A 13,149-nucleotide genomic window follows, 5' to 3' on the forward strand; every position below is an offset into this window, starting at 1 on the left:
TTACATATGGGATGTTCTTGTAAATGTAAGGTATGAAGTAAAGCCTAAATTTCTTTCAACAAAATTCTGTGTCTGGGATAGATTCCACAGTCACAGAACCATGGAAGACTCTGCCCTTACAAATAACCAAAGTTCTACCACCCAAAAATATATACACAAAAAATTGGAAAATGTAAATAAGATTTAGTGTGTTAATGTCACAAATTAAAGAAAAGCTTTTACCTTGACAGAAATATGCAAGAATTCAAAATAAAAAATAATAAAGGAGTGTTTTACCTGTCTTTTGTCCTTTTTTTATTCCAAGCTCCACATGTGGAAACACTCTTTGTAGGGCTCTTAAAATTCTGTGAAGTGTTTTTTCAAGCAGTGGTTTCGAAACGGCTGAGAGTGCTTGGCCAGGTGAAGTCACAGCTCTTTGAGAAGCTGGTATAGTCTTCTGCATAGCCACAACAAAATCCTTAGCTGTTATTTTAATAGAAGAGATATCCAACTGCAACTTCTCACTGCTAGTGTATATCTGAGGATAACGTCGGCGCAAAGCACACAAAGCAGCTTCAGAACATATGGACTTAATATCTGCACCACAATATCCTACGAACAAATAAGTGAAATTTAGTTCTGTCTCAGACAATCAAAAAAAAAATCTAGAAGTAGTATACACAAAGAGAGTAACTATCTGACTCAACAGAAGATGAAGCTTAACAGAAGCAACATGCTCGACCTTCTGGGGAAAAAAAGGAAGGGATATAGGTAAGAAATGCCTCATTCTGCTTTCTGCCCAACTACTCTGCTGGTGGTCTTCTCTACCTGTGCAAAGCCCCACTGATGTAAGTGGGGCCCTGAGCAGACTCATTGCAAGACTGGGTTCTTAGTGGCCTAGATGGACTTCCAAAAGAGAACTGCATCCAGCCCCCTTTGCCAGAAGAATGGTGAAAGTGTGAGTGTTGTTAAAATAAGTGTCTATGTTCATATAAAAAAAAACCCATAACAATTAGTGGATGAAAAATCAAAGAAAATAAGTACTTCAATTAAATAATCTTAGTATTAAGCTTTTAGATTAAAACTGTTATTTTTATGTGTGCTAAACTATAAGTTAGTCACTTGTATTCTCTGATAACTCTTAGTTCTTAATCTTACCAACACATTTTTCTGCTAACTCTTCAAGAAACGTGTCCAATGGCTTAGGGGTCCAGTCTCTCGTGTGAATCTTGAGAATCTCTTTTCTAGCCTAGAAATAAAAACTTTTTAAACAAAGAGCACATCCTGTTTTTCCCCTGTAAAAATCTTTAGTTTAAAAGTAGATGACAGTATAATCACCTCTTTTCTTAAAAAGGAAATGTTGATATATTACTAGAATTTGCTTGCCTAAAATAGTGACGGCTGCTTTCAACAAATTTAACGTTTTAGATGCTTCTTAAATTGGACACACTTCTTTTCAGGTTTTCCTTTTAACAAGGAAAGCCATTGAAAGCTCCCAGGACAAAATGTGAGCTCTCTTAAGTTTAAGACTAATGATCTTGGAATAATTCTCTCCACTTCTAGATCAGGTTGGTATTCCTGGGCTGCCCTAGTACCCTTTTTGTGGGCCCTTAACTTAGCCTGTGGCTTTGTTAGGCTGGAGCTCCCCAGTTCCCTTTGCTCTTCCACTGCTTCACCCTCCTCAGCTTCCCAGGCAGCCAGGCCCTTCTCTCTCTCTCTAAGGAGTTTGGCTTGTTTAGCCTAGCCAAAAGAAGGCTCCGGGGGGATATGCTTGCTCTATATTAATATATCAGGGGGATTAACGTTAGGGGAGGGAGAGGAATTATTTAAGCTTAGTACTAATGTAGGCACAAGGACAAATGGGTACAAACTGGATATTAGGAAGTTTAGACTTGAAATTAGATGAAGGTTTCTAACCATTAGGGGAGTGAAGTTCTGGAACAGCCTTCCGAGGGAAGTAGTGGGGGCAAAAGACTTATCTGGCTTTAAGACTAAGCTTGATAAGTATATGGAGGGGATGTTATGATGGGATAGTTTAATTTGGGCAATTGATCTTGGATTATCAGCAGATAAGTCTGCTCAATGGTCTGTGAGGGGATGTTGGATGGGATGGGAACTGAGTTACTGCAGAGAATTCTTTCTTGGGTGCTGGCTGGTGAGTCTTGCCCACATGCTCAGGGTTTAGCTGATCGCCATATTTGGGGTCGGGAAGGAATTTTCCTCCAGGGCGGATTGGCAGGGGCCCTGGAGGTTTTTCGCCTTCCTCTGCAGCGTGGGGCATGGGTCTCTTGCTGGTGGATTCTCTGCAGCTTGAGGTCTTCAAACCACAATTTTGAGGACTTCAATAACTCAGTCATGGGTTAGGGGTTGTTATAAAAATGGATGGGTAGGGTTCTGTGGCCTGCTTTGTGCAAGAGGTCAGACTAGATGATCATATTGGTCCCTTCTGACCTATGAGTCTATAAGGAGCTAGAGAGAGTCTGTGTCCTTCCTTCTCGCCCACCACCCTCTTATAAGGACCAGCTGGCCCCAGATTGCACTGGCTACACCTGTGGCTGCTTTCCCAATCAGCCCAGCTTTTCCCCTGCCACAGCCCTCTCCAAGGAACTGTTTTAAGCCCTTCAAAGCAAAAGCGGGGTAACCACCCACTAAAGGGTCCCAACCCAGGATCCTAAAGGAGTGGTGCAGTATCTGGACCACTTGGTCCTCCCCAACTTACACTGCCTTACGGGTCACTTCCTGCTGGGTTGTAGCTCCTCTTTCTGGGACATGGTCCCAGTCTTAGCAGTACAGTATTAGCACAGTCCACCAGGGAACAATATCTCCTCCTTTGAGGCCTCTCGGGTTCCCAACTGCAAAATGGGGTGGAGAATATGGATCACTGCTTCCACAGTGGCCTTGCTAATGCTGTAGTCACTCTTCCCAACAGTTCCCAGTGTCAGCCTCACTTCCTGGTACAGCCTGTAGCTCTTTCCCCTCCTTGCCTCTGCCCTTTTAAGCTGTCCCTCCAACTGCAGCATGCCTGGCAGCTGCTAAGGAATGTGGTCTCCCTTGCCCAGTACTGCCCCATGCCTTGCTCTAGGTTAACATGCGGGTCTGTAAACCACATCATACAGTGAATGTTGGTTTCTATCTCAAGTGTCACTTACTTTAAAATGAGTTTTACCAATACTGATGTTTGCTCTAAAAGATCTTAACAGACCATTTCCCCAGGAGTTATGCTTTACTATGACAAAATTCACAGGTTCACAATGCCTTAGTGCCTTAAAGCGGCCCAGACATCTCTGCTCCATAGAATAACCGTGTCATCAGTTCCTTTTAAAAAGGTGGTAACACAGAGAGAAGTAAAAATACAGCAAGAGGAAGATATTGTTTCCACATAACTCAACTGGTAGACTTATAGACATTTGCATCAGGGAAGTAGAGGTGAGAGACTAACATAATTAGGACAAGAACCTTCAGGCCTTTCATCCTTTTGCAGCATGTAGAGGGAAAAAATTTGGATTATAGATCTTTTGATCTAGCCATCTACTTCTACAGTGTCAAGGTATCCCCAAAATTTATTTTAGTGTAACTCCCATTTCCTTAATTTTTATTTTATATGAAACAGAGAAGACCCTCAGCTTAAAGTTTTTGACATCAAGGAGAAGGACTAGCTATTCTGAGTTATTCATATTTAATATTTCTACTCATACTTTCGATTAAACAGCAGGGGCATTTTCAACAAATGGAACAAAAATTTAAAGCTCTTCATCCCAGCTGAGTTTGAATGTTTCCCACAGCCCAGTTCAAGTACATAAGAGAACTACCGACAAAAACATCAATTCAATAATGCCCAATAGGTAACCTGATCGTATACTGTGTTGAATCTGAGCTAACCTGCACCTCTTTTCTTGGGTTTCAATAATTTTAGTATGATTTGAAATATTTCACTAGGTACCAGAATTAAAAATAAAAAAAACTGCCAGTGGGCCCGCAGGTGGCTGCCTGCATGGACATGGAGCCCACGGTACAGTGGAAGCAGAAACTCCAGGCCAGGACTGAAAGGAGGACGACGAACATTCAGCTGTGGGGTGCTAGTGAACCATTCCCGCCAGGGGACGGCCCCCACCATACTGGCTGGTGAGTGAGTGGAGCCACAACAGTTGAGCTGCAGAGGGTTCTTTGCATGGCTGTTGGGTTGGTGACACCTAGTTCCTGCAGGTGAGAGAAAGTCCGTGATTCTGGTGGGACAGAGCAGAGATCCAGGGCCAAGGCTGTCAGGAGGAAGAAAAATCTCTAGCTTCAAGGGAGACTATCCCACTGCTGAATGGCTCTGTCCCCAGCCAAGAGCCATTCAGCAGTGGGTGGCCTCCCTTGTGTGGCTGGAGGCTTGTTCTCCAGGCCAGGGTGTGTCTTCTGCCACACCAAGACAGCAGCCTTTCCTGCACCTTCCGCCTGCAGGGACTGGGCATCACTGGCTGCGCAAGAAGCCCTCTGCAGCACAACTGCCAGGGGAGTGTGGCTGTGACAAATGGAGCTGTAGAGGGCTCTCTGCACTGCTGCAGGGCCTCTGACACTAGATTTCTGCAGCTGCAAGGAAGGTCGGGGGAAGTTGCACTCCTGCTGACTGTTACCAAATAATATTTTTTACTGACATACATCGATTACAATAAAATGCTGCCAAGCCTAACCACAGAATGTTCAAGATTAATTCAAATGTTTTAAGCAGTGGTACATCATAGCGCTTTAAGCACTGCACCCAACTTCACCATGTGACTATTCACACACTTAGTCACAAAAGAAAAAAATGTTTGCTTAAATAGATTACTAGATGGGGATTTAACACACACAAATTCACAAAAACCCCCAAAACAGCAGAACTGATATCCACATCAAAACACAAACTTCAGATTAAAATGAGTCTAGCAGGGTTGCCCACGACCCAGATGTAAACACTTTTTTCCCCCCCCTTCACAAACACAACTTTGAGCTGGGCTAACATCAGAAGTTAAGATGCAGCACATTTTAAATGTTAATCCAATGGTGGCTCATAATTAACTGTAGTTATCTGTCATATATACCATTCTCTCATTTTCAGGTTCTCACTACTATACACACTGCCATATTTTACACCTAACTGAAAGCCACTATAATTGCATCATTAAGTATCATTATTTGGTGACATTCAACTTTTCTGCATGATCAGAGTGGAACTAGTGTTACAAAATTGATGGTCAATGAAAGGGTTTTGTACAAGTGGTGTTTTCAGTACCCTACCTACACTCCACATGAAACAATATATTACTTCTATCACTCAAGTGCATAAAGCACAGAATCCCAACTTCACCATTCCCAAACATCCTTCATTACTCCACAATACACTATGGCTTATGCTAGAAATAATTTGACACCTTATTGTTAGGACTGAATCAAAGATTTTACCTCTTTATCTGGCAAGGTGAAAAGGAATTCTCTGTCAAAACGCCCTGGTCTTCGTAAAGCAGGATCTATTGAATCCAGTCTGTTAGTAGCTCCAATTACCACAATCTCTCCTCTGCTATCCAAGCCATCCATAAGTGCCAGCAGCGTAGATACAATAGAACTGACAGATAGAGAAATACTTTTATTCATTCAGTTAACTAAGCCTCTGTTACATCGAGCGAAACTTGGGTAGAGTGGTTATGATCAAAAAAGGAAAAGCTTTTGTTGCTGGAATTATTTTTTGGTTAGTAAAAAAAATTTTCAGTCAAGAGTCTTTTACGATGTTCAGTGCAGAACATTCCTCCCCCCGAGATAAGCAAACAAAGACCAAAAACCACATCATGATAGAATCAAGTCTTGAACAAGCCTTAAGTTTCTTTTTTAATCCAAAAGGTAAAGATTTTACTTGCAATCTAAGTAACATGACGATATCTACCCCAAAGAAGGCATGTCTATACAGAACCTAGCACAATATGAATAGGGCCTCTAGGCATTACTCAATACAAACAATAGTATTACTTACAATAAGTACACTTTGGTCAAGCCTAACTTATACAGCAGGGAATCCCAAGTTATGCAAATACCCCTCTCCGAGCTCTCTTCCATTTATTGCTGTGCTGGTCTGTACGTCATCCATTGTTATTTTTTAATATTATTCATTTTTATACTGGCCCAAAGTTTCAATGTATTGCCAATTTCTGTACTAAAAGTGACAAATGGTAAAAGTTGTTGCAGAAAAGCTAGAGGTGTTGACAGCTGGAGCTTTTGGTGCCCCAGAAGACCTGGGGCTTGTTTAATAGTTAAAACGCTGTAGTGCTTTGATGTAGAAACTACCTATGCTAACAGGCGCGATTCTCCCATCAGTGTAGATAATCCACCTCCAAGAGAGGTGGTAGCTAGGTAAGTTGCTTCCCAGTGCTGTCTATATGAGCTGTTAGAGGTGTAGTTGTAACAACCTAAGGGGTGTGGATTTTTCACACCCTCAAGAGATGTAGCTATACCAAAGTAGAATTCTAGTGCAGACTAGGCTATGGTGGTGTTTTGTTGATCAACCAGTAGGCAGCTGATTCTCAGTGCTATGGTGAAGATACCCCACCTCTTCTCCTCCCCTTTTGGATTGGGGTGCATGCAACTTCAAATGCGGGGGGGATGTAGGACTGAACTTCTCATAACTCTGCCTTAGCAAGCTGACAGTAACTTCACCCTACCACAAAATACACGAATGACAAAATACATTAACTCGATGTTTTTTTAGACTTCAAAAGTTGACACCCTAAGTGGATGAATGGAAGCAAGTCACACTTCTCTCAGAGCTATCGTTTCAGGCTGCATACTGAGACAGCAGACATAACTGCACTGGTTCACACTGCAACCATAAAGGCTAAAGACTGTTTTAAAATGAAGTTTTGGATATTGCAACACAATTATAAGGCAGATTCAAAGAGAATTTTGCAGTTCAAAGGGCAATAATTGTGATATACATGGGCCCCTGATTATGATATTGCTTGAAAAGGGTTAAAAGGAAAGCAAACTGACAGATCAGAAATATAATTTCATTTGGAGGGTTGTACAAACATAGGAGTGTGTCAGAGAAACTACGTTACAAAAAAATTAAAATACCACACTGAGCTTGGTATCGCTACAAAATCTAATTACTTGCAACTTAATACTACCCAAGTTTAGGGAGGCCTCCTAATGCTGATGCCCCTAAATATACACACACAAGAATAAAAGACTACTAACACTATAGCCTCGCCCTCTTACAAGGCTCAAGCAGATTTTAACTCTCTATTTTTTAAAAATATGAAGTGTAATACCTGTGAATTTGATCTTGTCTACTGGATCGTACAGGAGCCAAACCATCTATCTCATCAAAGAAAATAATTGAAGGACGCATCTGATAGGCCTAAAAGGAAAGGCAGACTAAGGAATATTGAAACTAATATGTAAAAAATAATGCATCCAAAAAACTACATTAGAAGAACATTAAGCACACAGAAGTTAAGAAATGCCAGAATTAATGCCTCACACATTCCTGAGACACCCTTTGCCAGTCAGTTCACAGCTATTTGCTGATGAGAGAGAAATGTAGAAAAACACATGTCTCCTGGGGTTCAGCACCAGGTCCTGGAGGTGAGCCTGTCCGAGTTGATATAGGCCTGTCAGACCCCATTTTCTCAGCGTGTGTCCTTCTCCCTTTGCTCCCCATTCATACCATACCAGCTCCTGCAACCCTCCTCTGCACCTTTTCAAAGGCGTGCCTGCCGAATTTCAAGTGTCTCACCAAAGCATGGAGGCGCTAGAGCTTCTCAATGAAACACTTGTAAGATTAAACAAAACAAAAACAAACACTCACCACACACCAAACAGGCAAAAATATATTTCCTCCCCATCTACCCCTAATCAGGTTCCCCGAAACATCTGGGACAATTTTTACTTGAACTTCTAAAAAAATTCAGACAGGCACCACCATGGAAAATTTCAGTCCCAAAAGTTAAAGTCTTGCTCTGTTTTCAGTTGCTTATAACTTTGCCTTATAATAGAAAGTGTTTGGCAACCTTAACTACAGATTTCAATACTAGCTCCACATATAATACAAGTGTACAGTCTCATTCGAATATTACCTGATCAAATAATAAACGAAGTTGTCGTTCAGATTCTCCCACCCATTTACTGAGGCAATCAGCACCTTTTCTCATAAAGAAGGCTACTCTTCTATCACCCTGACTGCACTCATTAGCAAGTGCCCTAGCAACCAGAGTCTTTCCAGTACCAGGTGGACCGTAGAATAGACAGCCCCTGTAAAATACAAGAGTTCTCATATTTCAATTGCAATACATTAGAAAGGAACAGAAATTGTTTCAAAGAGCTTGAGATGTAAGACAACAAAACTTCAATATATGAAGGTTGATGGGGGTGGGGGAGAAGAATAGAGAAGGGGGCATAACAGATTAAAATCAAAATATATATACAAATTTTATTTAACAGAAATATATTCATGTATTTTGTTAGATACACAGATTTAAAGGCTTGAAGGGATTATTATGATCTAAGACTAATCTCCTGCATAATAAAGGCCATAGAATTTCACTGAGTGGAGAGGAGGAGAGGTCAATTACCGACAGTAACTTGAGTTCTTTGAAATGTTTTTTCCAGACCGTAGGATGTGTGTTCTCAATGGGAGACTGCAAAGCAGTGTCTGTGCACCCATACTTTGCAGAACAGCACACCTTTTGCTCCGAATGAGGGCACATAGGGAGGACTGAGCTTGCTGCTATTCAGTTCCTTCTCGACCATGAAGACAGAACTCCGTAACACAGGGAAAGGAGGATGGCAAACGGAGCACCATCGGGACAAAACATCTTGAAGAACTCAAGTAAACTAAGTAATCTCTACTATTTCTTGTATATGTCCCTATGGGTTCTCCACCACAGTAGACTCCCAAGGAGTAACTTAATGAGAAGGTGTGTGCTGATGGTATAAATCCAGGATCGTTTGAAAGATTGCATCGCCAAAGGCAGCATCATCTCTGGAAGCAGGTATGATAGTGTAATGTTTAACAACTATACGGACAGAAAACCAATTACCAGAACTGCAGATTTCTGCTGTGGCAGCATCCTTCAGTAGAACTGTAGATGTGGACTAGAGCTCTGGTGGAATGTGCTGTTACTCTGTGAGGAGACTGCTCCCCAGCATTTTCATAACAAGTCAAGATGCAACACGAAACCCACTTAGACTCTTTGCATTGAAATCTGTTGGCCCTTCATCCTATTTGCAATTCATACAAATAGCCTAGGAGACGCTGAGAATGGTTTAGTCCTGTACAGATAGAAGACAAGGGCAATTCTGACATCCAGTACACAAAAACTTTATTCTTCTCTGGGTACATGAAGTTTTGGGTAGAAAAATCTCCTGGTTAATGTTAGGTTTCAAGGAGACTTTGTAAGAAAGAAAGAATGGGGACATAGTATAATTGTCTTTGTAGAAAGTGATATATGGTGGGTCCGTCAGGAGTGCCCCCAGCTCCCGCATCTGTCTCACTGAGGTGATGGTCAAGAATTAAGGTTTGAGGACATGGTGGAAAAGGTCACCATTGGTTTCAATGGGGGTTTCCTTAGGGTGTTTAGAACAAGGTTGAGGTTCCACTGGTGGGCTGGCTGTCAAACAGGAGGAAACAACTTACATAGGCCCTTGAGAAACCTGGTTGTTGTAGGGTGGGCAAAAACAGAAGCCCTGAATGAGTGAGTGGAAGGCTGGAAGGGCGGTCATATGTATCCTGAGAGTTAATCAAGAAACCCTGTTTTTAATTCTAACAGGCAGTCCAGGATCTTAGAAAGCAGGACTCATAAGGCTCGAGATGATGGGATTGGAAGGGCTTCCACCTTTAGAGGTAGGTTTTGCAAGTACCAGGATTCCTGTTGGATAAAAGAACTGACTGAACTCAATCCAAACAGGTTAATTCCATGCTTGAGAACCACTGAGGGGCGACACCCTCATATTCAGAGAGGAGGAGTTGGGATGGGTAAGGGTTCCCGAGTTCTGTATCAGGAGGTCTTTGTTGACAAGATGTCTGAGGGGTTATGCCTCCATGAAATTCAGGAGGTTTGGCTACCATACTTGTCTTGGCCAACCACGCAATATAAAGATTGCTCTCATTCCTTCACAGCATATCTTGAGAAGGGTCTTGAGGATCAATGGTACAGTGGGCAAGCCTAAAGGAGGATACAGGGACATGGTGTTATCAGGCCATCCCTGAGAGAGTTGCAACAATGACCTCCCTTAGAGCAGAACAGGTGACATTTCACCTCTACTATACCCCACATCTGGCAGATGACAGTCTGATCCCCCATTCACGATCTTGCCAGAAGGGTCTACTCGGAGTTTGCAATTGTATTCCGGAGGCCTGGCAGACCGACACTGATATTTCTGATGGGAAATGCACCACTTCCACAGTCTTAGCACCTCGGCAACATAAGGATGGGGTGTTGCTCCACCCTGGCAGTTGACATAATACTTTGTCAACCTGTTGTCCAGCACGACTGATTAACTTACCGTGCATGGCTTAAAGGAAGTGTTGGCACACATATCATGCTGGTCTCTATTCCAGAATACTGACATGGAGCATTGATTCCTATGTCAACCATCTGCCTTATGCTGTCGCTCTCTGTAGTTGAGTTCCCTATCCTAACAGACACACATCTGTTGTGAAGGTCTTCAACAGTGCTGGATGAAACAATGGGGTTCTAATGCAGATTCTCCATAGATTCTCTTACATGGTGAAGAACCTATTACCTTCTGATACTGATACACATTTGGAGAAGCTGTGTCTATTTAGGATATATATTGTTCTTAGCTATATCTGGAGGCATTTCAAGTACATCCTTGTGTGGGGAAAACACATACATGGTGGGTAACATGTCGCCCAAGATCTGTAGACAAATCCTCACTGTTGCTAGTGGACTGCACTCTAATGTTGAGATTAGGTTGGGTAGGTTGGCTCTTGCTGTTGTGGAGTCAAGAGTAGTTCCTATAAAGTATATTCTCTGTACTGGAGTTTGTATAGCTTTTTTGAGGTTGACAGAGGCCCAGAAATTGGAAAAGTATTACTGCTCTGGATGCTGTTGACTGAACTTCTTAGTGATCAGACCCTGCAAAGCCAGTCATTCATATATGGAAACACTCATATTTCCCCTGATGGAGCTGTGCCACTACCACTGAGAGAATCTCTGAATGCCCTTGGGACATGGAGAGTCCAAAGGAGAGAACTTGATTTTGATAGTGATCTGTCCCTATTATGAAGCCTAGAAAATGCTTGTGGGAGGGGTGGATAGGTAAACAAAGTATGCGGGTGAGGACCTTCTCTGTTGAGACTGGTATCAAAGGCTAGAGACTTAAGCAAGTCTCAACTTGCTGTTTTCACACTGGTACTGTTAGAGCTTTCCAGTACTGGTGACTCAGGTTTAATCAGAGATAATGAGATCCTCTGCAGAAAGGAACCTGGAACAAGGTAGAGAGTTTTGACAGCCTTCACACAGTCTGGGCCAGTACCATCTGGTAAGATGGAGGCTGTTGCAGTACCACAGTGACTGTAGTGTCATCTCCCCTTTCAGAGGTATGGTAAGATTCTGGTACTAGGGCACAGATGGTAGCTCTGTCTCTCTCAGTGCTGCAAGGTGTTAGATGGTGCCAACAACAGTTGTAGCTGCTCTGGTGGTAGGCATCTCTGGAGTTTTTCTTGTACTGATTCAGTGGTACCGACTCCTATCATCAGAGGGACAAAAGGTCTCCCAACAGTGGGTCTTACAGGGTGATATCTCTCTCCATACAAAAAAAAAAAATGAAGTAAAGTTGTATATTTCTTCTTTAGAGTTTTCTTTGTTGCAGATGACGCAGCAACTGGCACTGAGGCAGCCTGGGCTGTAGAGGAGGATGTACAGGGGGAAGTGGACCTCTCTGGAACTACAGCATGGTCCACTAATAAGAGCTTAAGTCTAGTCTCCCTGTCTTTCTTGGATCTGCATTTGAAATCCTGACAGACCATGCATTTAGAAGAGTTGTGGGAGTCCCCCAAACACTGCAGGCAGCTGGAATGTCCACTACAGAGTGTAAGAGACCTGTGGCAAATCTCACAGGTCTAAAATCCTGGAGCATAACTAATAGTGCTCTGATGCAAATAAAAAATCCCTCTTCTACCAACATAAGAGTGTTATATAAAATAAATAGGTATGAGTGAAAAATGATGAAAAAAACTACTAAAGCAAACAAAAGAAAGAATTCACACAGTGAAGGCAGGAAGCTTAATACAGCAGATAGCTGACCTTTTCACCTCGAGCTCCATGCAATCGAGGAGGAACTGAGTGGCAGTGGGCTAGTACCTCCCTATATGTCCTTGTTTGGAGCACAAGGTGCTGCACTGCACAAGGGCAGGCCCACAGACACTACTCTGTAGACTCAGAGTGCACAGGTGTGCGCACATCCTACGGTGGAGTACCCATAGGATACACTCCAGGAATTATTTTTTCCTAATATGTGAGTGAACATTATTGAGTTCAATAACTTGCGACTGAACTAGATTGTATCCTTTATAAAGTCATTCAAATCTTCATTTAAAGACTCCAACTGACGACGAATTAATTTATTTCTCTTGGTAAACTGTGCCAATGGTTGTTTATGCTCACTGTTAGGTTGCATCTTATTTCCAATTTGACATTTTCTAACATCAAAAAATATAAAAAAGTCTTAAAACAGGTCAGAAACTGAAGAGATTACATATAGACATGGTTTCTTGAGAAAGAGTCTAACAACTATTTGTTTAGAGCAGTGGTGGGTACCCCAACGGGCCATATACGGGCTGCAGGTTGATCTGATTGTGGGCCATGAGACATTCTGCAGACGTTGACTGTCTGCAGGCATGGTCCCCTGCAGCTCTCAGTGGCTGCAGTCCCAATAGCCCATCAATACAAATGATATTATTTGTATTAGAGTAGCTAATAGAGGCCCAACCTGAGATTAAGGCCCCATTGTGTAAGCCACTGTTCATACACATAGTAGACAGTTCTTGCTCCAAAGAGATTACAACCTCATTAGATACATGGGGGTGAAGGTAGAGGAAGTATTATTAGCCTAGAATAAGTGACCTGACCATGAGCAGGATATGCCCAACATTTAGTCCAACCTCATAAATCAGATCCAGACTGATTCAATTTG

The 13,149-nt window shown here is 42.3% G+C and overlaps 1 protein-coding gene across 1 annotated transcript in view; it reads right to left on the reverse strand.

Annotated features, from left to right (window-relative positions):
- The window catches only part of ATAD2 (ATPase family AAA domain containing 2), a 94,041-nt gene that overhangs the window by 43,154 nt on the left and 37,738 nt on the right, over positions 1-13,149 (reverse strand). Inside the window, 5 exon segments of the mRNA XM_032803507.2 lie at positions 277-591; positions 1,138-1,228; positions 5,404-5,563; positions 7,260-7,348; positions 8,067-8,241. Of these exon segments, the coding sequence (XP_032659398.1) occupies positions 277-591; positions 1,138-1,228; positions 5,404-5,563; positions 7,260-7,348; positions 8,067-8,241 (830 nt within the window).

Source organism: Chelonoidis abingdonii, chromosome 2 (genome assembly GCF_003597395.2).
Source record: "Chelonoidis abingdonii isolate Lonesome George chromosome 2, CheloAbing_2.0, whole genome shotgun sequence".
NCBI lineage: Eukaryota > Metazoa > Chordata > Testudines > Testudinidae > Chelonoidis > Chelonoidis abingdonii.